Raw genomic sequence first — 26,014 nt, 5'->3', positions numbered from 1 at the left:
GGCCGGGTGGGCTTGATCATCCCCTTCCGCCGACTTTTGGGCAGGCCCGGCAGCGGGAGAAGATGAACGATGACCACAACAAGCGGCTGTCAGAGACAGTGGACAAATTGCTGAGCGAGTCCAATGAACGGTTACAGCTGCACCTCAAGGAGCGCATGGGGGCGCTGGAGGAGAAGGTGTGCCCCGACCCGACCCAGGACTCCAGTAACCTGGAATCCTGGACCGCCTCTTGCCCGAATCCCGGGGCCCCAGACCTTTCCCCGTAATGTTAGTTGAGATCCCAAACCTGGGCATTGCGAGTTCGAATCCAACAGACTTCTCTGGTCTGGCTGGCACCATTCTTTCACCTGGTCTAAACACCCCGAGGGCTGAATTCTGGGGCACCCAGAGCCTGAGTTCTTGGCTTTTCCCCAAGCCTCTGATCCTTGGGACCCTCAAACTTTGAATCTTCATGATGCAGGATGCCAAATTCTGGGGCTCCCAGGGATTCCCCTCCCCAGATGCCTCTTTGGCCCCACAACCCCCATGCCCTCCAGCTCACTAGTCATGCCCACCTCATTCCCCTGGGGTTGCCTTCGGCCAGTCTCTGGACACTTACAGCCCCCAGGACATACCTGTTTCAGGCTCCACCCCTCACTGCACCCGTGTCCTCCACAGAATTCACTGAGTGAGGAGATCGCCAACATGAAGAAGCTTCAGGACGAACTGCTGCTCAACAAGGTAAGCAGGGGCCTGGAAGACCCCGGGGGTGGGGGGGGGGGATGCCTGGGACCAGGGACACGGAGCGGGCATTGCTGGGAGGGGAAGGCTGTTTCTCGGGGGATGGGGCAGATTCTGACGCGGTGCTTCCAACTTTCTCCCACCAGGAGCAGCTCTTGGCAGAGATGGAGCGGATGCAGATGGAGATCGACCAGCTGCGGGGCAGGCCACCATCCTCCTACTCCAGGTGACAACAGTCCTTCTGCCCACAGGAGCCCCCTTGGCCAAGCGCAACCTTTCTGATGGCCGGGTCTTCCCCACCCCCCACTCCCTGTCCTCCCGAAGCTTCAACTGACTCCTGTTATTTTTGACACCTGGCTTCATGACTTCTGACCTTTCCTGACCTCTGACTTCAGATCCCTCTCCCTGTCCCCTGACCCCAGGCCGTTTCCCATGACTCCTGACCTCTCTTCCCTTTTCCTGACCCCTTGGTCTCTGACTGCCCTCTCCGTGCCCACAGGTCTCTCCCCGGTAGTGCCCTGGAACTTCGTTACTCCCAGGCACCCACATTACCTTCTGGTGCCCACCTGGATCCCTATGGGGCCGGCAGTGGCCGGGCAGGCAAGAGGGGCCGCTGGTCAGGGGTCAAGGATGAGTCCTCCAAGGTCAGCAGCCACTTCTGGGGCCTGGACTGAGCAGGGGGTGGCGTCCAATGGCTCTGGAAGGGGGCTGGGCTGAGAAACAGGGTCTCCTGGACCCATGCTGTCTTTTTTTTTTCTCCCACAACTCCATCATCCCCACTTGCCCGAACATCTATTCACGTGGATATCCTGCCACCTGGTGAGAACTTTACAGGAATGATGAGGTGGGGAGAGGGGTGGAGTCTGGGGGATGGGCAGGGTATAGAACCCTACAGTGGGGGTGTAGGTGAAGAAAAGAAGGGGGCTGGGTCGAGGGAAATGGTGGGATCAGGAGACGGGATAGAGTCATGGTTGGTCGAGGCAAGGGACCTGTCAAGAGACAAAGTCGGGTGGGATCACATGGTGTGGCCAGTCATTTTCAGGGGACATGGGCAGGGTCATGGAGGGTGGACAAGATCAGCACCGGTGAGGGAAGACCCAGCACCTACTTTGGCCACCACCCACCTGGCATCCTTCTGTCCCCACACAGAGACAGGAGTGGGAGCGGTCTGCCCCTGCGGGGTCCATGCCACCCCCGTTCCCTGGGGAGCTGGATGGCTCAGACGAAGAGGAGGCTGAGGGGATGTTTGGAGCTGAGCTACTTTCCCCCAGCGGACAGGCCGACGTGCAGACGCTGGCCATCATGCTTCAAGAGCAGCTGGAAGCCATTAACAAGGAGATCAAGTGAGCACTGGCCCAGTTTTTCTCTGCCCTGCCTGAACTGACCCCATAGCCCGTCTGGCTCTGGAGACTGATCTGAAGGTCTGAGCGTATCTCCTGTCCTACTATCTTCAAGGAACTCCCCCAGCCCAACGCTCCCTTCAGTAACGAGGATACCCCAGGAAACACCCAGAAGTCTCCTGTGTTATGTGCTTCTTATCTATCTATCTATCTATCTATCTATCTATTGTTTTATCTATCCATCTCTATCTATGTATCCATCTATCATCTTTCTATCTATTCCCCATCCAGTATTCACAATTGCCCAATACACCAAAGACTGCATCCTGAAATGCCAAAGTTCTTAAGCCACTACACCAAGAGTCCTCTGATACACCATGGAGGTCATGGCTTCACACAACTAATGCCCAGAGTCCCCCAGTATCCCAAGAATCTCAACACAACCCAAGGTCTCCAATCCAAAACGCCAAGAATCTCATCCTAATACTTCAAGAACCTCAACTCAAGATACCAAGAATTTTTACCTAATATAACAAGAATCCTCAATTTATTATAAATCCTCCACTACCATAAAGTCTACCCTGACTTCCCAGAAATTGCCCTATTTGGCAATTTTCTAACAACAACTCTTCGTGGGTCTCAGCAGATGTACCAACATGACCACCACTTTCCATCCAAAGTCATTCATTCTGAGTTGAGGCATCGATTCACATACCAAATGACTCCGTGAACTTCCACATCCTAGGTGGACCTCAGAGTCTTTGATCTTATTCTGATCTTATTATGATCTTGCTCTTTTTCTCTCCTCCTTGGCATTTGACCTCCCGCTCTGTAATCTTTACGATTTTACAGAACCATGAGCTTATCATCCTGGTAGCCTTGATGCAGACCCTAATCATCCTGTTGTCCCCCCATTCCTCCATGATCTCTGGAACTATGATGATTCCTTGACTCCCATTGAACCCATGAGGCCATGATGAATACCCCAAGACCCTCTAACCTCATTGTGCTTTCCCCAGAAATTCTTTGTGCCCCATCAAGCCTTCCTGGCCCTTTGGGATCCCCAGACTCTGTCCCCCATTGCCTGCCTCTGTCCTCTCATGCACTCTCCCCCCATTCCCTCCTCAGGCTCATCCAAGAGGAGAAGGAGACAACAGAACAAAGGGCTGAGGAGCTGGAGAGCCGGGTGTCTGGCTCTGGCCTGGACTCACTGGGCCGCTACCGCAGTAGCTGCTCACTGCCCCCCTCCCTCACTACCTCTACCCTTGCCAGCCCCTCCCCTCCCAGCTCTGGCCACTCAACACCCCGTCTGGCACCTCCTAGCCCTGCCCGCGAGGGCACCGACAAAGCTGTGAGTGTTCTGAAATCCTTCATTTGGTGGGGTGGCCAGGGGAAGTCAGATACAGGGCTCCCCAACAAACAGCAACAATAGCCCCTCACACCAGTGATTTTCAAAAGTAACCTTAGCTCTTCCTAAAAGTTCCAACTTAAAGGGCATAAAGCCTGAGCTACTGAGTTTATGAACCTTAACTTGAACTTTAGTCAAATCTGGCCTGCTTTTACCTGTTTTATGCATTAAGTTTCTACAAGGTTTTTTTGGTGACTAAACATACATTTGAGAACTACCATTAGATCATCAGAATTGACCTTTGGGGAGGAATAAGGTATATTAGTCCTATTTTACTGCCTTAAACCCAGTTTCCCAGCTTCCAGAATGAGTAACTTATTCGCTTTCCTTGAGTCTGAGCAGATCCCACTTCTGACACCAGAAGCTAGGCTACATGAACACTGGTCAAGCTCCAGTGGGACTCATTGCTGTTATATTTCTGCAACTCACCCCTACTTGATCTAGGCTACCTTCAGAAATGGTACCCAGAACCAAGGCCATTCCAGACACTCCCTAGTAGACATCCCAACTAATGAAGAGCCCCCAACATGACCCCTCCAATTCATTTCAGGATCTCTGCTTTTCTGTCCCCAGAATCATGTCCCCAAGGAGGAAGCTGGTGCTCCACGAGGGGAGGGACCAGCCATCCCAGGAGACACCCCACCTCCCACTCCCCGCTCTGCCCGTCTTGAGAGAATGACGCAGGCCTTGGCACTGCAAGCAGGATCCCTGGAAGATGGGGGGCCTTCACGGGGAAGGTCAGCAGGGACAAAGGATGGGATGGGGAGGGGCTTGCTTGGGAGGATGTATCAGGGGGATGGACAAGGACTTGGGAGAAAAGGAGACATCCTAGATGGAGTCGGCCCTTACTCTGTCCTGCTCACCCAGTGAAGGCACCCCAGATTCCCTGCACAAAGCCCCCAAGAAGAAGAGCATCAAGTCATCCATAGGCCGTCTCTTTGGCAAGAAGGAGAAGGGACGAATGGGACCACCAGGCCGGGACAGCTCTTCTCTGGGTGAGTACTCTGATGCCAACCCTGTTTTTCTTTCTCTCTCCCTTTCTCCCTTTTGCCCTTTCTCCCTTTCTTCCTTTCTTTATTCCTTCCTTCCTTCCTTCCTTCCTTCTTTCCTTCCTTCCTCCCTCCCTCCCCTCTTTGCTACCTTCCTTTGTTCCTCCTTTCCATCTTCTTTTTCACAAATTCACTTGACATTCATGTGAGTCTAGGATGTGAAAGGGGTTGGACTCAGCAGAGGTAGCAAGAAGGAGGAAGGACAAGGAGAAGGCACTCTGAGCCCTGCCTGTGTGACTTGGTGGGGAGAAGGCTAAACAAATTTATTTCATTTACCTCTTTTTAAAAATGGTTATTTATTTCTTTTGAGAGAAAGAGTGCAGGAGCAGGGAGAGGGGCAGAGAGAGGGAGGGAGAGAATCCCAAGCAGTGCAGAGTCTGATGTGGGGCTCGAACTCATGAACCGTCAAGATCATGACCCACGCTGAAATCAAGAGCACTCAGTTGACTGGGTCACCCATGCGCCCCAGCTTATTCTTTAGTAGAGAAGGAGAGAGGACTGCTTAAAGGCAAGGCACATGGTGTGCTGAAGCCTGCTCGTACTGGCTTGTGAAAGCCAACTTGCAGGCATTTAGTGAGCTTCTTGACATTACCTTGGTAGCTTGAAATTTGTGGGATTCTTTCTGCCATGGAAACCGACAACCACTACAAATCGGGGAATACCCACTCCCTCCCTGGAGAGCTAGTTGTTAAACACTTACCACCTTACCAAGGCCAGCCCCGGGAAGACATCCCCATTTTGGGGATGTCCCCAATTCACCGCCTGGGAGGTGCAATTGGTTCCTGCTTGGCTCTGTCATTCCCTCTCTGTGGCCTCATTTACGACTCCCTTGGGACCTCTGCTTCCCTGGCATCCTTCTCAGCATCCCCCAACATCAAAGAATCTCCTTCCCACTTGAGACTCTCCAAACTCTGGCCCCTGCCTGCCTCCAGCAGGAACACCCTCAGACGAGACACTGGCCACGGATCCTCTGGGGCTAGCCAAGCTGACAGGCCCAGGAGACAAGGACCGAAGGAACAAGAGGAAGTGAGTGCATGCATGGGGGGGGGGCGGGAAGGGGGGGAGGGCTGGTGGTCATATGTGAGAAGAAAATGCTGGAAGGGGATTTGCTTGCCTGAGAACTTGGGAACCCCCAAGTTTTTATCATTTTTTTTCCTCTTCTTTCTTGATTGGACTGGGGGAGACCACTTACAGAGATTCACTTTTTTTTTTTTTTTTCTTAAAACCTCCTTCCAAATTTTCTACTTTCATAAAAAGTGCTTTGGATGCTCACTTTGGCAACGCATATACTAACACTGGAACGATGCAGAGAAGATAGCTTGGCCCCTGTGCAAGGATGACAAGCAAATTCACGAAGCGTTCCATTAAATAACAAAAAAGGGCTGGTGGGGGGGGGGGGATTTGTGGTAAAGGGGCCCATCCTGGAGGGCTGGGGGTCTCTACTCCTGAGAACTCCTGCCCTAAGCCTCTGTCCCCCAGGCACGAACTTCTGGAAGAGGCCTGCCGCCAGGGCCTGCCCTTCGCTGCTTGGGATGGGCCCACTGTGGTCTCCTGGCTGGAGGTACTGGGGCCCAGAAATGCCCTGATCTTGATCCCCAACTCCTGTGACTGTGACAGCCCTGCCATTGAGTGCTGCCCAGCGCCACCCCGCATCCTCCTCCTAGCCCGAAGCGGGGAGGGGGGGGGGGGGGACGGAGGCCAGAGGGGGATGAGGCCCCGGGAGAGGTCAGCCTCGCTGTTGATCTAAACAGCTTCCTCCTTCTTCTCCCCCCATCCCCTGCCCCTTTGGCCACGCCCACCTCGGCCCTACGCTCCTGTGGCCTCTCTCTTTCTCTCTCTGTGTCTCCCCATGTCTCTGACTACATGGGATTCTCTGTGTCTTCTCTTCTGTCTTGCTCTCCATCTGTGTTTTTGTCATTCCCCACATTTCTTCCCATGTCTCCCTCCCAATGTCATTGGCTTCTTTCTCTCCCCATCTCTCTCTCATCTCTGTATGTCTCTCCTCATCTCTGTCTCTCCCCGTCCCTCTTTCCCCTGTGACTCTGGGGGTTACCCTCTGACTCTCCCCCTTTTTCCCCCTGCTGTGTCTCCCCCTGATGCCCTCTTGTCTGTTTGCCTTGCCCCGTCTCTGTTGCTTCTCACCGCTAACTTTCCCACCTCTCTGTCTCCCCCTCTCTCCTTTTCTTTCTGTTTCTCTCCTGTCTCTCCCGTTTCCCCGCCCATATTGCCTCCGTCTCCATGCGCTGTCTCTTCATTCCCTCCCCGCCCCACCCCTCCTCCGGCCCAGCTGTGGGTAGGCATGCCTGCATGGTATGTGGCCGCCTGCCGGGCCAACGTCAAGAGCGGTGCCATCATGGCCAACCTGTCGGACACGGAGATCCAGCGGGAGATTGGCATCAGCAACCCCCTGCACCGGCTCAAGCTGCGCCTCGCCATCCAGGAAATGGTCTCCCTCACCTCGCCCTCAGCGCCCGCCTCCTCCCGCACGGTGAGTGTCCGGAGGCCAATCCCAGCCCTTGCCGCCTCAGGACCCCGCCTCTTGTCCTCAGACTAGCCAATACTGGGCTCGCTAACTCCAGCCTGGTCTCTCAGACTCCCTTCCCTTGATCTCTCACCTGGATTATCCCTGGGGTCGAGGGGTGGGGAGGGGGGGGGAAGGTGTTCCTCCTCAGGTCTCCCTGCCTTCCCTGTACCCCCACACCTCAGTCTGTCTTATACAGAGGGGACTCCATCCTGGAGAAAAAGCGGAATTCATGTAGTTCCTTATAAACCCCTTGATGAACACCACCCACCCGCCCCCCCCCCCCCCCCCCCCCCCCCGGCTTAGCACATGCTGCTCCTTTTCCTGGAGCACCACCCCCCACGCCCCCCACCCCCCACCACGTCCTGTTTCTCCTTCTTATCCTTGAGGCCTCACCTCAAATGTCACCACTTCCAAGAGGCCTTCCTAACTCAGCAACCGAACTGGTCACCCGCCCCATCACCCCAACACATTAACACCTAATTTTCCTCCCTAGTGTTTATTGTCGTCTAATATTTATCCTTTGATCCGTGAAGAAACTAATTCAGCAATTGTTAACTCCTTGCCCTGCTTGCTGTGTGTGTGTGTGTGTGTGTGTGTATGCGCGCGCGTTTATCTGAAGCCCTTGAATGTAATTTGCGGACGTCATTACTGGTTAGCTTGAAAAATGACTTCTGCAGGGCACCTGCTAACAATAAGAACATTCGCCTACGTAGCCACCGTGCCCTCATATCCAAGGGCGTTACCATTATCATCAAAGTCATCTATTCAGTCTATTTTCAAATTTCCCCTCGTGCATCCCAGACCCTACCAACTGTGCACTCATGAGGAGCTACATAAATGTTTTTGAATCAGTGTATGAATTCCTAACCTGTGGGGTTGCTGGGTGCAGGTGGCCAATAAATGTGACTACGCATCCCCATATCACCCCCCCCTCCAAACTTTTGTCCCATTGCTGTATCTGCCACCTCATTGTGAATCCATCTGTGTGAGGTCAGAGAGGTGACGTTGTGCCCAGGACCACACAGCAAAATACCAGCAATTTCCCTAAATTTGTCGGACCCCGGAGCCTTTCTTCTTCCTCTTCTCCTTCTTCTGCTTCTGCTGCTTCTTCTTCTTCTTCATGTTTATTTATTGTTTTTGAGAGAGACAGAGAGACAGCACAAGCGGGTAAGAGGCAGAGAGAGAGGCGGGTGGACAGAGATCCGAAGCAGGCCCTGTGCTGGCAGCAGAGAGCCCGATGCGGGGCTCGAACTCAAAACCCGCGAGATCATGACCTGCAACAAAGTCAGGCGCTTAAGGGACCGAGCCACCCAGGCGCCCCCAAAGCCCATGTTCTTTTGCCTGGTACACAGTAGGTGCTCAATAAATGATCATTAGTTTTCTCCTTCGCTGCCTGACCCAGAGCAGTGACTGTCCTTTCTGAGGCAGAAAGCAGAATGTATATAAATGGATCTGGCCTGGGCCTTTAGGAATACTACCCCGTTCCCCTCCCCTATCCACAAGCTCTCTCTCAACCTCCGTAACACCCCTTGTCCCTCAGTCCACAGGAAACGTGTGGATGACACACGAGGAGATGGAGTCCCTTACGGCAACGACCAAGCCTGTGAGTGCCCCCTGCCGGCGACCTTGGGGGTGGCACTAACTGTCCCTGGGGAGGGGTGGGGGGGCGAATCTCTGTCCCTTCGTCTGTCTGTTCGTCCTTCCCTCCCTCCGCCGTCCGCCTGCCCCTTAACCCACCCCTTCTCTCCCCTCTTCCCACTAACGGGTCAGGAGACCAAGGAGATCAGCTGGGAGCAGGTAGGGGGCGTGGGGCGGGACGTGGACGCATGAACAGGCTGTGCACGCTGCATGCACACCCCTCTTTTCCCAAGCCCCACCCCCACCCTGGCCGCAGCGTTCCATCACCACCGCGGGGGGGCGCTGCACTGAGCTGGGCTTTGCACCGTCTCGCTGTGGCTTGTTGGGGGTCGGTGTAAGAGTCTGGACTTTTCCATTGTTAGCGTGGGGCATGGGCCATTCCATTATCGTGAGTTGCGGGGGTTCAGGGGCTGTTCCACTGCTGTAACTAGAGGGAGACATCGAGCAGTCCGTGTTCTCTATGGCTGAGAGGGAGTGGGACCGGTCCGTGTACTGGGGCAAAAGGGAAAGCATTTTGGGGAGGCGGCAGGTCAGGCAGGCCTCAAGTTGGGGAGGAGGAGGAGGAGCTACACTTGGTTCTCAAGAAGGGGAAGGCTTGAACTCCCCTGACCTAGGTTAGACTGGGGTCTTTGCTTCTAGTCAGGGGGAGGTATTGATTGTTTCCTTATGCTACAGGGAGTGCAGGACTTTGGGCTGATTCAGAATATTGTCCTGGGCCAGATATAGCATTAATATTTTTGGACAGTGCCAGAGTGATGGATAGATCCATTATCGTTTGTTGTGGGAAGAATCCGTGGTCCTGACTTGGGGGGAGTAGTGATGTTGGACTAATCCATTGTTCTAAGCTGGGACAGTGCTAGCTTAGTGCTTCGCACAGCGAGGATCTTGTGAGAATGCAGATTCTGATTCAGTAGCCTTGGGGTGGGGTCTGAGATTCTCCAGTTCCAGAAAGTGCACAGGTGATGGTGATGCTGCGGGTCCACGGCCCCTACTTTTGAGTAGGCAAGGGTCTATTCTGTCATTCCGAAGGAGTAAGAGACAACTGGATTGGTCCATTGTCCTGAGCAGAGAATGACCATTGTCCTCATGTGGGGTGGAAAAAGAACAACCTTGGGTCGGGGGCTGGGGTGCACCCTTTCATACACACATGGGAAGGGGTCAGAGGGCCTGACCCCTCCCCCACCTGCCCATGGCCCCAGATCCTGGCATATGGTGACATGAACCACGAGTGGGTGGGCAACGACTGGCTGCCCAGCCTGGGCCTGCCCCAATACCGAAGCTACTTCATGGAGTCGCTGGTGGATGCCCGCATGTTGGATCATCTTAACAAGAAGGAGCTCCGGGGTCAACTCAAGATGGTGGACAGCTTCCACAGGTGGGGGCTGCCCGGCCAATGGGGACAGCCCAGGGGGGAGCCTCACTCCCAGAGTCTTTGGCCAATGGGACTGGTGAAGGGACATTCCTTGGACTATCCTTGGCCCTTTAGCCTGGGTTCTCAGGAAATCCTGACTTCCGTGCCCTTTCCACAAATAAGATAGTTCACTAGGAAAAGTCCACGTCCTCGAAAAGCTTAGTTAGCTAGTTGACCCCACACCCTGCCCAGGGGAACCAATAGGCCCTGCCTGTTGGAAACACCCCAACTCCTGGGAAGGTCAGCAATCCATAAAACTGACCCCGTGGAACAACTCCCCAGCCTTTCCCAGAAGACTGCAGCCAATGGGGAGGGAAGAAACAGCAGCCATTGGGGTTGTCCAGGCTCATCTGTGACCCCACTTTCCCTATTGCTCAGGGTGAGTCTGCATTATGGGATCATGTGCCTGAAACGGCTCAATTACGACCGGAAGGACTTGGAGCGGAGGCGGGAAGAGAGTCAGACCCAGATCCGAGGTGAGTAGGAGTGTCAAGGTCTCCCTGGCAGCCAGGTGGAGGATTTGGGGACGGGTAAGGGAGGAGGTATGATTAGGGGAGGCGGGAGACTAGGAAGGCAGGAGCAGGGGCCTTTGGTGAGGGGGTGGAGCCAGCATGGGGGCGTGGCCAGGATGAGGAAATGGGGGTAATTGGACCAGCTAGCAGCTGACAGTCCCTTCTGTCCCAGACGTGATGGTGTGGTCCAATGAGCGGGTCATGGGTTGGGTGTCCGGACTGGGACTGAAGGAATTTGCCACGAACCTCACGGAGAGCGGGGTGCACGGGGCGCTTCTCGCCCTGGACGAGACCTTCGACTACTCCGACCTGGCCTTGCTCCTGCAGATCCCCACGCAGAATGCGCAGGTGAGCTACCGCTCGGGCCACACTGGGCCACACTGGGCATCCCCACCTCGCAGACTGCAACCCTCCCTTCACCTCTCGTCCCCAGGCCCGGCAGCTCCTGGAGAAGGAATTCAGCAACCTCATCTCCTTGGGCACAGACAGGCGGCTGGACGAGGTGGGCGCGGCGGCCGCTGAGGGGTCTCAGCTCCCAGCGGCACCTCTGGGGTCTGAGCCGAAGGGGTGGGGCTTGACTTTGCGGCGGGACGCGGTTGGAGGTGGGACTAGGGCAGGGGCGGGGTTAAAGGAGAGATGAAATCCGAGAGGTCTGGCGTCAGAGGAAGCGGCTGACTCAGACCCCGGCTCTCGTCCCTCACCCTCTGTCCGGCCCCTATACCTAGGACAGCGCCAAGTCCTTCAGCCGCTCCCCATCCTGGCGGAAGATGTTCCGAGAGAAGGACCTCCGAGGCGTAACCCCCGATTCAGCTGAGATGTTGCCCCCCAACTTTCGTTCGGCCGCAGCAGGGGCCTTGGGATCTCCGGGGCTCCCTCTCCGCAAGCTGCAGCCGGAAGGTGGGCGGCTCCCAAATGCGGCAGCCCCTCCTCCCTTCCCCTTTCTCTCTCGGGGTGGGAAGAGGACCAACTCTACATTCCGGAAGCCTCCCTCCGGGTTCCGAAATGGCCTAGTCCCTTCTCCCCCATCCAAGAAAAATGGATTGCTCAGTATGCCACACCTCGGGGTGTGGAATGGATTACTCCCGCACCCCCTTTCCAGAGTGGGAAATGAATTCGCCCGCTGTCACCCGGGGCACCCTAGATGAATCCAAGGCTGCGGGGTGAGGGGTGGGGGGGTGGGGGGGGGCGCTGGGGGAGAGGGAGGGAAACCGGCGTGGAGCCAGGCGTTCGTTGTTATTTCGGGAGGGGAAAATCCAAGAGAGGACGCTTGAGTTTGAGGATCAGAGAAACCCTGCTCTGTGCGTGCGTGCGTCTGTGTTTGTGTGTGTGGTTGACACGCGCACCAGCCTGAACACACCCCCTGCTCTCCTTCCAGGCCAGACTTCTGGGAGTTCCCGGGCAGACGGCGTTTCGGTCCGGACCTATTCCTGCTAGTGTAGGCCTCCAGGTGAGGACTGTACAGGGCGATCTTGGGGGTCCGGGGCGGCACAATGGATCTTCACTGCTCCACGTACTGCCCCGGCGTCAATGCAGGTGACCTCCCTCGGACGGAAGAATCTTCCAGAGGCTGGGCTGTTCCCCCTCCTGCCCAGAGTATGGTCTCGCCGGGGAGAGCGGGCGGGGGAGCTCGCGCCGCGGACCGGACCATCTGTACAGACAAGCGGGGAGTGCGCGTCCCCGCCTCTCAAAAGGACTGGGCCTGGACCAAACCACACGAACTGGACTGAGAGGGGGAAAGAAGAGGGCGGGAAGAAATCCCGCCCCAAACTTCCGCCTCCCTTTTCTCTACTTTGTAATTTATTGATCAGTTTCCGATGGGAGATGGGGGCCCTTTCCCCGCGGGAAGGGAGCGGGGCTTCCCTCCCGGGCCGCATGCTAGGAGAGGCTGCCCGCTCCCCTTTTTCCTCCCCCGTCGCGGGGCCCAAGTCTTCCTTCTTCGTCCGAAAGGAGGGGAGGGGGGACTCGCTGCTACAAGCCTCGCCCCACGTGCCACTCATCCCCGCCCCGCCGGGTCAGGTCGCCGGTGCCTGGGGTCAGCTGCGGGCGGAGTCCCCTCTTCCTCCCCAGTGTCTCGTGTCCCCGGGGCCTCTCCGCCCCCCGTGCTGTGGCCGTGTCCGTGCCCCGGGGGTAGGGGGTGCAGAACTGCGCTCCCGGTTCCCCTCCGGCTCCGGGGTTTGCATGGGAGAATCCTCTTTCCACGATGCCACTGGGCGACGTGGCGTGGGGGGAGGGAGGAAGGTGGGGGAGCCCTCGCCCGAGACTCTTGGTCGGCCTCCCTGCCCCAGGCGTCACTCAGTGATCACGGGTAAAGAGAACTGTTTCAAAAAGCTCCCGTGTTGACTGATTTATTTGCCAGGACCTTAGGGAACCAACCTCCTCAAGAACCCAGGAGGCCACAGGGAGTGGCCTCAGACTCCCTCAGACTCCTCAGTCCCCAGTGCCCACCCGCGCGCTCCCTGGTGCCCTGAGAATCCAGACCCCACGCCTGACAATGAGGTTTCGGGGAACATGTTTATTCATATTCAATTCAATAAATATGGCTCGTGGGCAGGGGTTGGAGGGCGAGGGAGGTGCGTCTGCGCCGCAGCCGCGCCGCCGGGTCAGGGTTCCGGAGTTTCCAGCATGTCCGCCAGGGCTCTGGCGAGGGGGGTGCAGGGGTTAGACAGCCGAAGTGTTCAAAGCTCACCCCAGGCACTTAGCTAGAGATCGCTAATCTGCCCATTTTACCGACAGGGAAATGGAGTCCCAGGGTAGTCCATAACTCAGGGGTCAGTGCCTTTCTAAACAGGGCCCTTAAATTGCCCCCCCCCCCCCCCCACTTACTGGTACAGGGAGGAGGAGAAATAGTCGACGTAGCTTCCTGCGGGAGAAAAGAGAAGAGGCTTGAGGGGTACCCCCCGGGTGAAATTAGGGGGCCACTTATTCACCGAATCCGGAATCACGACTAGCTCCGCCCCCTTTTGCCTAATTCCTTCCCTCAATTGAATTCCTTCTATTGGGACTCCTTTCAAGGTCCTGCTCCTTCCTCCTTGCTCTGGGCGTTCCCATTCTCCAGGAGCCCGGGTCCTTCCAATTCTACCTGCTTTGGCCCCGCCCATTCGTTTCTAGGCCCACCCTTGAAGCCTCTACCCCTTCCCTACTGGGCCTCAGCATCAGTCCCAAACCCTCCCTCGGCCCAGGTCCCGCCCCTCCGCGCGCGCCCCGCTCCACGCGTAGACTTCCAGCCTTGGCCACGCCTCCGCGCCTGGCCCCGCCCCAAGCCTCCCGGGCCCGCCTGCGGGGTTTGGCTCCGCCTCCACGGAGTTTGCCACGCTGGGCTTCGCCCGCGCTCACCTGGAGTGCAGACCGTTTCGCAAACCAGCGGGCAGAGGTAGCAGAACTGGCAGTGCTGGGGGCGGGGATGGGGAGAGAGAAGTTTAAGACGAGATCAGAGGCGGAGCCAGGTTGGGGGCGGGTGCCGTACAGGGGCCAGAGGCAGAGGTTAAGGTCAGAGGCGGAATGGAGTGTGGAGTTGAGGCGGCATCAGGGATAGGGGGTTGGGTCAGTTTGAGGACAGAGGCTAAGATTTGGGACTGTGGGTGCCCAGGGGGTTCCCGGGCATCCTGGGACTTGGTGGAACCTGGGTCCGGGGAAAGTGTCACCTGGCACTGGTCGCAGTGCTCTCCCATGTTCTCCTCGTCACAGTGACAATTCTCACATTCAGTACATCTCTGGGGACGGGAGGATTCTGGTTTAGAAGGAAACCCTAACCCCTTTTGGGAGCCACCCGCCAGTCCTCCACCCTGCCCCCTGGACAGGTCCCCAACTCCTGACGGTTCGTTACCTCTGCCCCCCGCCCCCCTCCCCCCCCCCCCCCCCCCCCGCTCAGCATCTTCCTCCAACCCACTTTCCTTCCCCCTTGCTTCCCCTGTTACAGGGCGACACCACATCCCTCTGTCACTGTGGGCTAGACGTGCGGGTGTTTTCTTCGTCCCTACTCCCTATTCTCCTTACAGCCTGCCAGTCCCCAGCCCCATTCCACCTGCCCCTTCCACCCTACGGACACTCCCCTCTGTCCCCATATCTGCAGGTACAGCTCAGACCTCACTCTCTTTTTCCTAGACCAATGCCCCAGCCTCCTCCCCAGCTCCTGGCCTCCAGTCTGTCCCCTACATGGCCCCAGAAGTGTCTTGGTCTGGCACTGCCCCTGCCCCTGCCCCTCCTTTGCTCAGAGCAGTCCCAAGGCACCACCTTAGAGCCCAGGGATGAATTGCAGGGACAGCCTGGATTGGACCTGGGCTGGGGACTCACATTGCAGAAAGAGCAGTAGCCACACAGAGACCCCGGCTGGTAGTTCCCGTACTCCTGGTCACCCTGCAGGCCTGTGGGGACAGGAGAGCAGCAGTGAAGCCAGCTGACTCTGTTCCTCCCTGCCCCCACCTGGCCAGATCACTTACCAGTGTCCTCACCACTTTCCTCCTCACTGGAGCCACCTCCAGCCACCTCCCTCCTGGCCAGTGGGTTGGGGATGATGGTGAAGGGGAGCTCATCTTCCTCCAGTCCCTCCTCCTCCTCTTCCTCCTCTTGGTGGTCTTGGCTCAGAGGGGCCTGAACCTCAGCCTTCCCTTCCCTCCTCTCCTCCTCCTCCTCCTCCTCCTCCTCCTCCTGACTCAGGCTGAGGCCGTGACCTTCCTCCTCATCTTCTTCATCCTTCTGGTCCAGGCTGCCATGGCGGGTGTGCTCCTCTCCCTGTTCTGAACTTTCATCATCTTCTTCATGGGAGCTGTGGCCCTCTTCCTTCTCCTCTTCCTCCTTAGAATCTCTCTCCCTCAAATGGCTTCTATCCTTGATCCCCATGTGTTCTGGGGGCTGGGGGCTAATCTCATCTTTGATGGATCCTCTATGGCCAGTTCCTTCATCTTGGTGGCCTTGTTGCCTGTGGCTGGGAGCCTGGTGGCCAAGCTTGTCAGAGACGTCCGCATCTTCCTCCTTGGGGACCTCATGGTGGTGATGGTCTGGGACCGCTGATTTATATTCATCTGGAAAATCCTCTTCCTCAGTGCTCTTGTGGCCTTGGGGTTGGGAGCTTGCAACGTGGTGGCTGAACTTGACTGTGATCTCCTCTTCCTCCTCCTCCTCCTCCTCCTCCTCCTCCTCTCCAAGGCTGTGAGTATGTCTGGGACTCTGGTGCCAGTGTTCAGTGGACACATCCTCTTCCTCCTCTTCTTTGTCTCCATGGCCTCGGTGCCTGTGGGCCTGGTGTCCATACTCAGTGGACATATCCTCTTCCTCATCTTCTTCTCTGTGGCCTCGGTGTCTGTGGCTGGGGATATGATGATGGTGTTCATCTGAGACGTCTTCATCCTCTTCCTTCCCGTGGCTGTGATGCCTGTGGGTGTGGTGTCCGTACTCAGTGGAGATGACATCGTCATCATCATCATCAACATCGTCGTCATCTTCTTCTCCGTGGCCTCGGTGTCCGTGGCTGGGGACATGATGGGGATGTTCTTCGGAGACGTCTTCATCCTCTTCCTTCCCGTGGCTGTGATGCCTGTGGGTGTGGTGTCCGTACTCAGTGGAGATGACATCGTCATCATCTTCATCAACATCGTCGTCATCTTCTTCTCCGTGGCCTCGGTGTCCGTGGCTGGAGACATGATGGGGATGTTCTTCTGAGATATCTTCATCCTCTTCCTTCCCGTGGCTGTGATGCCTGTGGGTGTGGTGTCCGTACTCAGTGGAGACGACATCATCATCATCATCATCATCGTCATTTTCTTCTCCGTGGCCTCGGTGTCCATGGCTGGGGACATGATGGGGATGTTCTTCTGAGACGTCTTCATCCTCTTCTTTCCCGTGGCTTTGGTGCCTGTGGGTGTGGTGTCCGTACTCAGTGGAGACGACATCATCATCATCATCAACATCGTCGTCATCTTCTTCTCCGTGGCCTCGGCATCCATGGTGGCTGGGGACGTGATGGGGATGCTCATCTGAAGCATCCTCATCCTCTTCCTTCCCGTGGCCCCTGTGCCTGTGGGCCTGGTGTCCGTACTCCGTGGAGACAACCCCTTCCTCCTCGTCTTCATCCTCCTCCTCTCCGTGGCCTCCATGTACATGCCTGATGATATGATGGTGATGCTTGCTGGACACAACTTCACCCTCGTCCTCGTCCTCATGGCTGTGGCTTCTGTGGCTGGGGAAGTGGTGCCCATGCTCGGCCGAATCGTCCACATCTTCATTCTCATGACCTCTGTGCCCACGGGCTTGCCGAGCGTGCTTTGTGAAGACTCCCTCATCAGGGACATCCTCCTCTCTGACCTCGTGGTCTCGGTACCTGTGGTCTTGGAGTCCGTGACTGTATTCCCCGGAGACATCTTCGTCCTCTTCTCCGTGGCCTCTGTAGCTCCGGAATTGATACTCTCTCTCTGTAGAAACATCCTCCTTCTCATCTCCATGGCCTCCGTGGCTGTGGATGGGGTGGCCAAACTCACCTGACACGTCCTCCGAGGGCCCCACGACTCCTGCATTGTTGTTCCAGTTGCTGGGGCCTGGCCCAGCCCCTCTCAGCTGCTGGGTCATGGCAGGGGGGAGGAGCAGGCTGGCCAGGGCGGCCCAGAGGAGAGAAGTGTGCACCCGTGGCCCACGTTGGCCCATGGGGACAGACAGGCAGCAGAGCTTTGCCCAGGGCTGGCTCCAGCTGCTGCTGTGGCTTTGTGGATGAGTTCTGGGGTCCTTGTCCCTTTTGGGGTCCTTCTCGTTCTTTCTGTCTGTGTCTTTCCTTCGCTGTGTCTCTCTCCGTCTCTGCCTTCCTCCGGCCCTCACTGCTGGACACCCCTCTGAGGCAGTCTCAGGAGCCCCCTAACCCCCCTCTCGGGCCCTCCCTCCCTAGTTCCAGCCAATAGGGTCTCTCTCCTCCCCTCTCTGTGGCTAAATTTACTTTAGGCCCTGAGTTATTCTGGGTCAGTCCCCGCCTGCCCCTCCCCTCCTGTTCTTCCTCCCAGCTGGGGAAGGGGTGGGTGAAGGGGTCTCTCCTTGGCCAGGAATGGGGGCCAAGGATTTGACTTTGGACTGCCAACAAGTTCACGTTTGGCAGCTGCAAAGGTAATGGATAGAATTTTAGTGGGCCAAGTTGGGGGAGCCTGAGGCATGGGGGAGGAGGGCAGAAGGGACGCATCTGAGAGGAGAGACCCCTCCCGTGGAAGACCGGGGGTTAGACTGGGGGGAGCTTCTGGCCAGAATGGGATCCTTTGTTGAGAGAATGGATGACAACATGGAGGCCCTGGACACGGGTGGAGACAATTGGCCCCAACACACGCACCTGTGACCTCCTGTCCCTGGAACTGAGAGCCAAGGGCAGGAGGCCAGGCCAGGCCAGGGCTATAAATACAGCAAGGGGGTGGGGGTTCAGGTTACCCAGCTAGGCCGCAGCTGTCCCTGTCAGAGCCGGCAGGGGACACGTGGCCTTGCTTATCTATGTGTCATTATCTCCTGTTCCTCACCCTGCCACTACTGCCCTGGCTTTTTGGGTCCCCATCCCTCCTTATGGGTCACCCGCTCTCATTCCTGTCATTTAGTTTCTGAGGGTCCCCGCTCCCCCACCCCAGGATTCTGTCTTCCTGTCACTCTGAACCTCTGCTCTCCACCCAACTCTTGGTCTCTCTCTCTGTCTCTCCCTGAGTCAGTGTACCCGCCCCCCCATCTCTGTTCACCCCCTTTCTGATTCTCTTCCTCCCACCTAAATGGCAGTGCCTTCCACCCATGGATTAATTTACCCCTTCTCTATCTCTGGCATTCCCTCTTGGGTCCCTGTCCCCCTCTTTCTGGTTCCCTCTTCCCCTGGCTCTTGAGTCTCTGTCCCTCCTTCTCTGGATCCTTGTCCCCTCTCTCTGGTCTCTGGTCCCCTGTCTCTGTTCTCTGGCCCCTCCCCCCTACTCTGGGTTTTTGCTCTCCCCTTCTCTGAATTTCTGTCCCCCTCTCTCCGAGCCTCTGTCCCCCTGTGCGTCTCCTTCTGGCCGGCCCGTCAGGCCCTTTGCCCCGCCTCTCGCTCTACACGTCCACAAGACTTCCCGCCCCCCGGATCCTGCACCGCCCCCCAGATCCTGCACCGCCCCCAGATCCTGCACCGCCCCGGGCTGAGCTGGGAAGTGGCGGATCCGGCTGGTCCTGGGCGGGTCTGGAGTCAGGGTTGGCCCGGACGGACGGGATGTAGGGAGCCGGATAGGCTGCGGCGGCTGCGGCAGCATGGTGGGTCCGGAGAAGGAGCAGGTACAACGGCCGGACTCCCGGGTCTGAATGAACAGGGAGCTGGAGGCTTAGCCTCCTGGCTCCCGGAGAGGAGGGTGCTGGAGACCCAGATTCTTGGGTCAGACGAAGGAGAGGGTCGTGGGGGTCGCTGGGGGGGGGGGGGGGGCTCCGGACTCCTGGGTCCTCGGGGACAAACACGAGGGAGGCTGGGGGAGGAAAGCGCTGGGGTCCCCGGGTAGGGTGCGGGGTGGTGGACGACTCCGGGTCCTATAGGACTGAACCGGAGCCCTCCCACCTCTTGTTCCTGTCCCTAGGGCTGGATCCCCAAGATCTTCAAGAAGAAGACATGCACGACATTCATCGTTGACCCCACAGACTCGGGGTGAGGAACTCGCCCCAGGGACCGAGCCCAGAGCATCCCCGGAGCGTCCCCGGAGCGTCCCGGCCCACCGACCCCACTCACCTACCCCCCCCCCCCACCCCCTTGTGTCATTGCGGACACTCCCAAGGGCGTTCCCGGTGGCGCTCTCCCTCGGGGGAGGGTTTGGGTCCCTGTGGACGCTTCCAATTTCCCTTGCCTGGTCAGAGTCAGTGTTAAAGCCCCAGGGCTTGGTTCTGTTTCTTTCCTTCCCTGCGTCTCCTCTTTGTGTCCTTGCCTCACTTTCTCCTTTGGCTGTTTCTGTTTCATTCATTCATTCATTCATTCGTCCGTCCGTCCACCCAAGAAGCCTTCATTCAGTGCTCCCAAGGGAGCACAATTATCGGGAGCATGGGCCCTGCCAGGGTTCAAATGTCACCTGGGATTGGTGCTGTGTGGCTTTGGGTAAATCATTTCACCTCTCTGGGCCTCATCTGTCACCTGGACAGACAGACAGGCCGCCTCCTGAGTGGAGCATGTATTGTGAGGATTTAAACAAGTAAATGCTTGTGATGTTTCTGGAACAGCGCCCAGCACATGGTTTGCGCTGGAAAAGGCCTGCCATCCCCCCTGGAAGATAGCAGTTACCACCGTGCGTCAGCCCCGTGCGCGGGCTCGGTGCCCGGGGCCACTTGCGTGAGTCCCGTGGGGTGTTTGCCTCCCTTGAGGAGCTCCCGGCTTTCAGTGACGGTCTCTCCAGTGGATTCTGGCCTTGTGGTTGTTTTCAAGACAATCTCTGGGGCGTGGGAAATGTCAGCATTCCTAACGCTGGGTGTGCTGTGAACACATTAGCACAGTGTGGCTTGCGATTATGTATAAATAAACAGATCTACATTACTGGGGGGTGAGTGCTCTAAACCTTTCTGCTGATGGGGAGTGTGGCCCAGGCAGTTTCGGAACCTCTGGGCTGGGGGGAAGAGGACCAGAAGGCACGGAGACAGGAACTCGGCAAGACTGCAGCTGGCCCTGCGGGAGCCCCGAGGAGAGTCTGGCTAAGGCTGGGGAGGGGACACAGGGTGTCACTGGTGGCTAGTGGAGGAGGAGGAGCCAAGGAAGTGGCATTTGAAGGATGAGTTGGAGTTTGACAGTTGAAGGCAGTATAGAGAGAAGAGGTGGGGTGGGGGGTGGGGGGTGAAGGTGGTTCCAGGTATGGGATGTGCAGCATGTGTGGTGTGGCTGGAGAATGGAGCGAAGTTCAAGGTGCAGGAGGGCTCTGTGGCGGAAGGTGGGGCCGGACGGCTCTGGGCCTCACCGGCGGGGACCTTGGCCTGGGGGTGCTGGGGTGCTGTGGGAGGGGCGGGGTCAGCTCTGGGTGTGGAAAGACCCGCTAGGACTTGTGTCAGGTTGAATAGGAGTTCTGGAAGGCCCGGAAGAGGTTGGGCTAGGGTCTGGGTGGGACCAGAAGAGGCCTGAGCCAGGCCACAGCTGTGGGGACACAGGGCTGGGACAGGGGCAGGAGCTTGGGGACTGATGGATTTCAGGAGTAAGAGGGGAGTGAGAAGGGGGACAATGGCTCCTGGACCTCTGGTCTGGGACCTGGGAGACAGTGGGATTGTCCCTGAGATGGAGAATCCAGGAGGAGGAGGAGGAGGGGCTGTGCTGGTAATTTTAAGACTTGTTTTTTTGTGTTCGTTTTTGGGTTTTTTTTCACGGAAGAGTATTTTTTTTTAGAGAGAAAGAGTGGGAGAGGGGCAGAGAGAGAGGGAGACAGAGAATCCCAAGCAGGCTCAGAGCCTGACAGGGGGCTCGAACCCACGAATTGTGAGATCGTGACCTGAGCCAAAATCAAGAGCCGCACGCTTCACCGCCTGAGCCCCCCAGGTGCCCCGCGTGGAAGAGTATTTTTGAAAACCTGTCTCTGAACACCTGAAAACAAACATGCCACCTCAGGCCACCCCAGTTGCTAGCACATCCACAGGTTTTCCACCTCCTGCTTCTTTCCCTTGCGTTCCTTGCTTGGCCTCTGGGGGCATCGAGTTTGAGACCCAAGTTGGGAAGCCATGTGGCCCAGGGTTCTGGGAGGCGCAGAGAGAGAGAGAGAGAGAGAGAGAGAGAGCGAAGGCCACGAATGATGCCGGGACAAGGCAGCTAGGGAAGGAGGGGTTCCCTGCCAAGGAAAGGAAAGAGTTTTTTAGACTCAGAGCCTTTTAGCAGTGACCAGTGCTATTTTATGATAGTCACCTGAGACCTGAATAGGGGCCATTGTATTTGGGGACATGTCGGTAATTGCTGATGTTATCAGGAACAGTTTCAGCTCTGGTGACTTCACAGAGGAAGAAAGGTAGGAGGTGAGAAGTGCAGAGAGGGAGTCTGCCAGTTCTGCTCACCAGAACTTTCTGCAATGGGGGCAGTGTTCCGAATCCATATCCAATATGGCAGCCACTGGCCACATGTGGTTCCTGAGCACTTGAAACGCGGCCAGAGCTGAATTTTTAATTGTACTTAATTTTATTTTATTTAAATGTAAAGAGCCACCAGTCGGTTAAGTGTAGGACTGCTGATTTCGGTTCAGGTCATGACGTCACAGCTCGTGAGTTCAAGCCCCATGTCCGGCCCTGCGCTGATAATACAGGTCCTGCTTGGGATTCTCTGTCTCCCTCTCTCTCTGCCCCTGCCCCACTTGTGCTGTCTCCCCCCACTCCAAAAATATATATAAATAAATAATCTTAAAAAAATAATTTGAAAAAGGTGTAAAGAGCCACATGCGGCTATGGTCTATTGTATTAGACGGCTGAGGTTCTGGAACATTCCATGAAGGAGTTTTGCCTACAGGGCTAGTGGGAAGTAGATGGACGGTAATGAGGGGGTCCAGGGGTGGGGCTGAAATAGGTGAAAGGATCAAGAGGGTAAACTGAGGCATGCCGGGTCCCTGAAGGTAGACTCAGAAATGAAGAAGGATGTGTCCTTCACTGTAGTTCTCTGTGCCAGGAGTTGGGCTGAGTGTATTCTGTTCATCCTGTGTGGATTGATGGCCATTCTTTTATGTGTGGATTGGTCCTTAAGTCGAGGCTGGCTCCACTTAGGTAAATGCGGGTCTCTTCTGGAGTCAGGGACCGAAGACATTTAGATACATTTTCTTTTATTTTCTTTTAATTTTTTTTTTTTTTGTTGTTGTTTACTTATTTTTGAGAGATAGAGCACGAGCAGAGGAGGGGCAGAGAGAGGGGGAGACACAGAATGTGATGCAGGCTCCAGGCTCTGAGCTGTCAGCACAGAGCCGGACACGGGGCTTGAACTCACGGACCGCGAGATCGGGACCCGAGCCGAAGTTGGACGCTCAACCGACTGAGCCACTCAGGCGCCCCTAGATATATTTTCAAGTAAATCCCTCATTCACCAAACCCATGTCGCTTGCTCTTTAAAAGGCAGGTGCCAATCACTTGCGCATTTGAAGCAAAAAGCTTCATCCATGATTACCATAAATGGAAAAACCTCCATTTGCCACAAAGAGAAAGAAACAAGCAGGAAGAGACGATTACAATGAAAAGCAAAAAAAAAAAAAAAAAAAAAAAAAGTATTTACCTTTTAACTGGATACAGTTGCCAGCCCAATTTTTGGAGCCAGAGGCCGGCTTCTCTGTTAAGGGGGAAAAAAAAAAAAAAAAAAAAAAAAGTAATGGGTCCCAGCCAATAAACACCAGAGTGAGTTCAAAAAAATACATATAAAGGGGGGAAAAAAGAGTAATGGGGTGCCTGGCTGGGTCAGTCGGTGGAACGTGGGGCTCTTGATCTCCCCGTAGTGAGTTCGACCTCCACGCTGGGTGTAGAGATCACTTAAATAAATAAATAAGCTTTAAAAAAAAAAAAAGTGTAACAAAGGGTTAGGCGTTAAAGATCTTCTAGCGCCCAGCTTAAGCCTCTCTCCTCGACGGGAATCAGGAGCACTGGAAAAGAAGTGACTTTCTCGCTGTGTCATTCGAGGTTATTTAAAGCTCTGTGTGGCGTGTCCCGTGGAGCGGTTTCTCCGCCTGAGTCTGGTAGGCAGCCCTCGTTTCAGAAAACGCTGTGTTGTTTCCCTGACGCCTCATAATTCCACGGAGGAGGCTGTGTTACCGTCGTCTTTTGATTTGCGGAGGAAACGTGGGCTCAGAGAGGTGAAGCCCAAGGCCACGCAGCTGCCCGCCCCCCCCCCCCCCCCCACCCAAGTGCTCTCTGGATCGCTCTGAATTTTCCTTGTACTGATGGCCGCTGGCCCTTCTCCCTGCCGGTAGCTGTGAGGGTGGGACCCTGTGCTTGAACCACTGCGGCTTCTGTCTGGTGGGCAAGTGGCTCTGGCTGTTCTTCCGCCTCAGGGTCAGCATGGGCCGTGGGGCTCTTCTGCAGGAAACTTGAATAAGAGTCCTGGAGGACACCCCTGGGGTTCATGGTCCCCCATCCCCCTCCTCCCCAGAGGAAACTTGTGCCAGTGCGGGCGTCCCCGGAGTGTCCACCCGTCAGTGGCCGTGGAGGATGCGTTTGGGGCAGCCGTGGTGACCGTGTGGGACAGTGACTTGCACACCACAGAGAAGCCGACGGATGCCTACGGGGACCTAGATTTCCTGGGCGCCGGCCGCAAGGCCAGCAATGTGAGGCTTGCCTGTCTGGGCGGGGCTGGGGTCCGGGAGCGGAAGCTGCATGCCTCGGGGGTTCTCAGCGTTAGAGTCTGGGGGTGCCGCAGCTGAACGCTGTGTCTCCCCATTTCCCATCCCCGTCTTCGCTTCTCCCTGGATCTCTCTCCCTCCACCCCTGTCTGTCTTTTCTAAATCATCCTCCCTCTCTCTGGGTCTCTGTCCCTCTCCCCCCACCCTCACCCCCCATCTCTGTTCTCTGGGTCTCTGTCCCTTTCTCTGTTTCCGTGCGTGCCTTTCTCTCTGGGTTTCTGTCCCCTCCTCTGTCTCTGCCCCTTTCCCCGTGTCCCCTCCTCCTGTGTGTCCGCAGTTCCTCCGGCTCTCTGACCGCACGGATCCAGCTACAGTTTACAATCTGGTCACGCGCACGTGGGGCTTCCGGGCCCCGAACCTGGTGGTGTCAGTGTTGGGGGGGTCAAGGGGCCGCGTCCTCCAGACCTGGCTGCAGGACCTGCTGCGACGCGGGCTGGTGCGGGCTGCCCAGAGCACAGGTGACTGAGGCTGGGTGGCCGCTGCCCATCCCCCCCCGCACCGCTGGCATGCGGTCTCCCCGCGGCGCTGCAGGGGTTTTTGTCTCACTCTCTCTGTCTCTCCACGCCTGTGTCTCTGCACCTCACCATCACTCTCCGTGTCTCCCTGTAGGGGCCTGGATTGTCACCGGGGGGCTGCACAGGGGCATTGGCCGGCACGTTGGTGTGGCTGTTCGAGACCACCAGACAGCCAGCACTGGGGGCACCAAGGTGGTGGCCATGGGCGTGGCCCCCTGGGGTGTGGTTCGGAATAGAGAGCTCCTCACCAACCCCAAGGTGGGACCCAGAGTCTTGGAAGAGGAGGGGGCTGGGAATCCTGGGGCTGAGGGAGGAGGGGCTGGTGTCTGTCCTCCTGGTCCTGATGGGAGAAACGCTCTTGTCTGGCCCCTCGCCCCCCCCACTCCCCCCCCCCCTCCCCCCAGGGCTCATTCCCTGCGAGGTATCCGTGGCGCGGTGAGCCGGACGACGGGGTCCAATTTCCGCTCGATTACAACTACTCGGCCTTCTTTTTGGTGGATGACGGCACCCATGGCCGCCTGGGCGGGGAGAACCGCTTCCGCTTGCGCTTCGAGTCCTATGTCGCCCAGCAGAAGACGGGCGTGGGAGGTGAGTGGCTGTTTCCACTCGGGACAGCGGCCCGAGGCTCCCGATCCCAGTGGTGCAGTCTGGTTGAGGTCTGGGGATGGAGGGACCGAGGAATTCCCTCTGGTCAAGCGTCTTGTCCCATTATTTGCTCTGTTTTGCAAAATCTTTATCTCGAAATGTAAGCTACAAGGGAGTGGATGGCTCCGGGGAGGTTTTACACTGACCCCGCGTGGGCAGCCCGCACCCAGATCAAGAAATTACTGGCCCCCAGAAGCCTTCTCCCTCCTGCACCCGAGGGTCACCCCGGTCCTGCCCTTAGGGTGTGGAGTGGTTCTGACCCTGTTTATGCTTCCTGTGAATAGATTCCACCATCTGTACGTTTTGGAGTCTGGCTTGTGATAATATTATTTCTGTGAGATTCATCCATATCATTGCAGGAGTTGTAGTCCGTAAATAACCCATGGGTCAAAGAAGCCAGGAAATATTTTCAGCTGCATGATAAAAAAAACATATCACATATCAGCACTTTGGGGATGCAGCTAAAGCAGTATCTAGAGGGAAATTTGTAGCTTTAAAATGCATAAATCGAAACAAGAAGAGGGGCCACCTGGGTGGCTCAGTTGGTTAAGCATCCAACTCTTGGTTTCGGCTCAGGTCATGATCTCATGGTTTGTGGGTTCGGACCCCACATCGGGCTCTGTGCTGATGGCACGAAGCCTGCTTGGGATTCTGTCTCCCTCTCTCTGCTCCCCTGCTCGTTCTCTATCTCTCTCTCTCTCTCTCAAAAATAAATAAATAAACATTAAAAAAAGTTTTTGAAAAAAAAAAAGAAGAAACACTGAATATCAAGAGTTTAAGGCGCCAATTGAGAAAAACAAACACACACACAAAGCTTAGAGGGGCCCCTGGCTGGCTCAGTCAGTAGAACCTTGGGCTCCTGATTTCCAGGTTGTGAGTTTGAACCCCACGTTGGGTGTAGAGATTACTTAAAAGTGAAGCCTTTCAAAAAAATTCAATGAACAAACCCCTAGAACCAGAATAGCAAATCAA

General features: G+C 56.4%; 3 protein-coding genes and 1 non-coding gene across 11 annotated transcripts in view; 3 read left to right on the top strand and 1 right to left on the bottom strand.

Annotated features, from left to right (window-relative positions):
- Positions 1-24,914, top strand: part of PPFIA3 (PTPRF interacting protein alpha 3) — a 34,171-nt gene extending 9,257 nt beyond the window's left edge. The window contains exons 11-31 of one of the 7 annotated variants that reach the window (XR_006702220.1): positions 45-176; positions 658-720; positions 867-946; positions 1,220-1,364; positions 1,876-2,063; positions 3,189-3,411; positions 4,042-4,205; positions 4,336-4,463; positions 5,450-5,543; positions 5,997-6,078; positions 6,805-7,005; positions 8,582-8,644; positions 8,812-8,838; positions 9,879-10,054; positions 10,469-10,566; positions 10,775-10,950; positions 11,036-11,104; positions 11,328-11,499; positions 11,978-12,049; positions 19,140-19,207; positions 24,802-24,914. Coding sequence is in view for 5 of the 7 variants with exons in the window: in XM_045440585.1 (XP_045296541.1) it covers positions 45-176; positions 658-720; positions 867-946; positions 1,220-1,364; positions 1,876-2,063; positions 3,189-3,411; positions 4,042-4,205; positions 4,336-4,463; positions 5,450-5,543; positions 5,997-6,078; positions 6,805-7,005; positions 8,582-8,644; positions 8,812-8,838; positions 9,879-10,054; positions 10,469-10,566; positions 10,775-10,950; positions 11,036-11,104; positions 11,328-11,499; positions 11,978-12,036 (2,340 nt within the window). In the remaining 2 variants the exon portion in view is untranslated. Of the gene's footprint in view, positions 1-44; positions 177-657; positions 721-866; positions 947-1,219; positions 1,365-1,875; positions 2,064-3,188; positions 3,412-4,041; positions 4,206-4,335; positions 4,464-5,449; positions 5,544-5,996; positions 6,079-6,804; positions 7,006-8,581; positions 8,645-8,811; positions 8,839-9,878; positions 10,055-10,468; positions 10,567-10,774; positions 10,951-11,035; positions 11,105-11,327; positions 11,500-11,977; positions 12,050-12,135; positions 12,930-19,139; positions 20,081-24,159; positions 24,271-24,801 lie in introns of those variants that run through there. The other 6 variants (XR_006702219.1, XM_045440585.1, XM_045440586.1 and 3 more) reach the window with 6 other exon arrangements.
- LOC123579524 lies at positions 5,785-5,888 on the top strand. The gene has a single exon (XR_006702825.1). It is a non-coding gene; the product is annotated as a U6 spliceosomal RNA (small nuclear RNA).
- On the bottom strand, positions 13,095-17,434 carry HRC (histidine rich calcium binding protein). The gene is made up of 6 exons (XM_045440589.1): positions 15,039-17,434; positions 14,893-14,963; positions 14,244-14,312; positions 13,936-13,990; positions 13,426-13,462; positions 13,095-13,239 (listed from the first exon to the last, which is right to left on the bottom strand). Exons 1-6 carry the CDS (start codon positions 17,233-17,235, stop codon positions 13,203-13,205), a joined length of 2,466 nt encoding a protein of 821 aa, XP_045296545.1. The 5' UTR covers positions 17,236-17,434; the 3' UTR covers positions 13,095-13,202.
- The window catches only part of TRPM4 (transient receptor potential cation channel subfamily M member 4), a 41,075-nt gene continuing 32,583 nt past the window's right edge, over positions 17,523-26,014 (top strand). The window contains exons 1-6 of one of the 2 annotated variants that reach the window (XM_045440582.1): positions 18,678-18,846; positions 19,140-19,207; positions 23,633-23,807; positions 24,160-24,340; positions 24,492-24,655; positions 24,802-24,985. In XM_045440582.1, the coding sequence (XP_045296538.1) occupies positions 18,823-18,846; positions 19,140-19,207; positions 23,633-23,807; positions 24,160-24,340; positions 24,492-24,655; positions 24,802-24,985 (796 nt within the window). In that variant the 5' untranslated portion in view covers positions 18,678-18,822. Of the gene's footprint in view, positions 17,683-18,677; positions 18,847-19,139; positions 19,208-23,632; positions 23,808-24,159; positions 24,341-24,491; positions 24,656-24,801; positions 24,986-26,014 lie in introns of those variants that run through there. The other variant, XM_045440583.1, reaches the window with a different exon arrangement.

The sequence above is a fragment of the Leopardus geoffroyi genome, chromosome E2 (genome assembly GCF_018350155.1).
Source record: "Leopardus geoffroyi isolate Oge1 chromosome E2, O.geoffroyi_Oge1_pat1.0, whole genome shotgun sequence".
Lineage (NCBI taxonomy): Eukaryota > Metazoa > Chordata > Mammalia > Carnivora > Felidae > Leopardus > Leopardus geoffroyi.
Note: the sequence above shows the minus strand (reverse complement) of the source record. Positions and strands in the feature narration are given on the sequence as shown.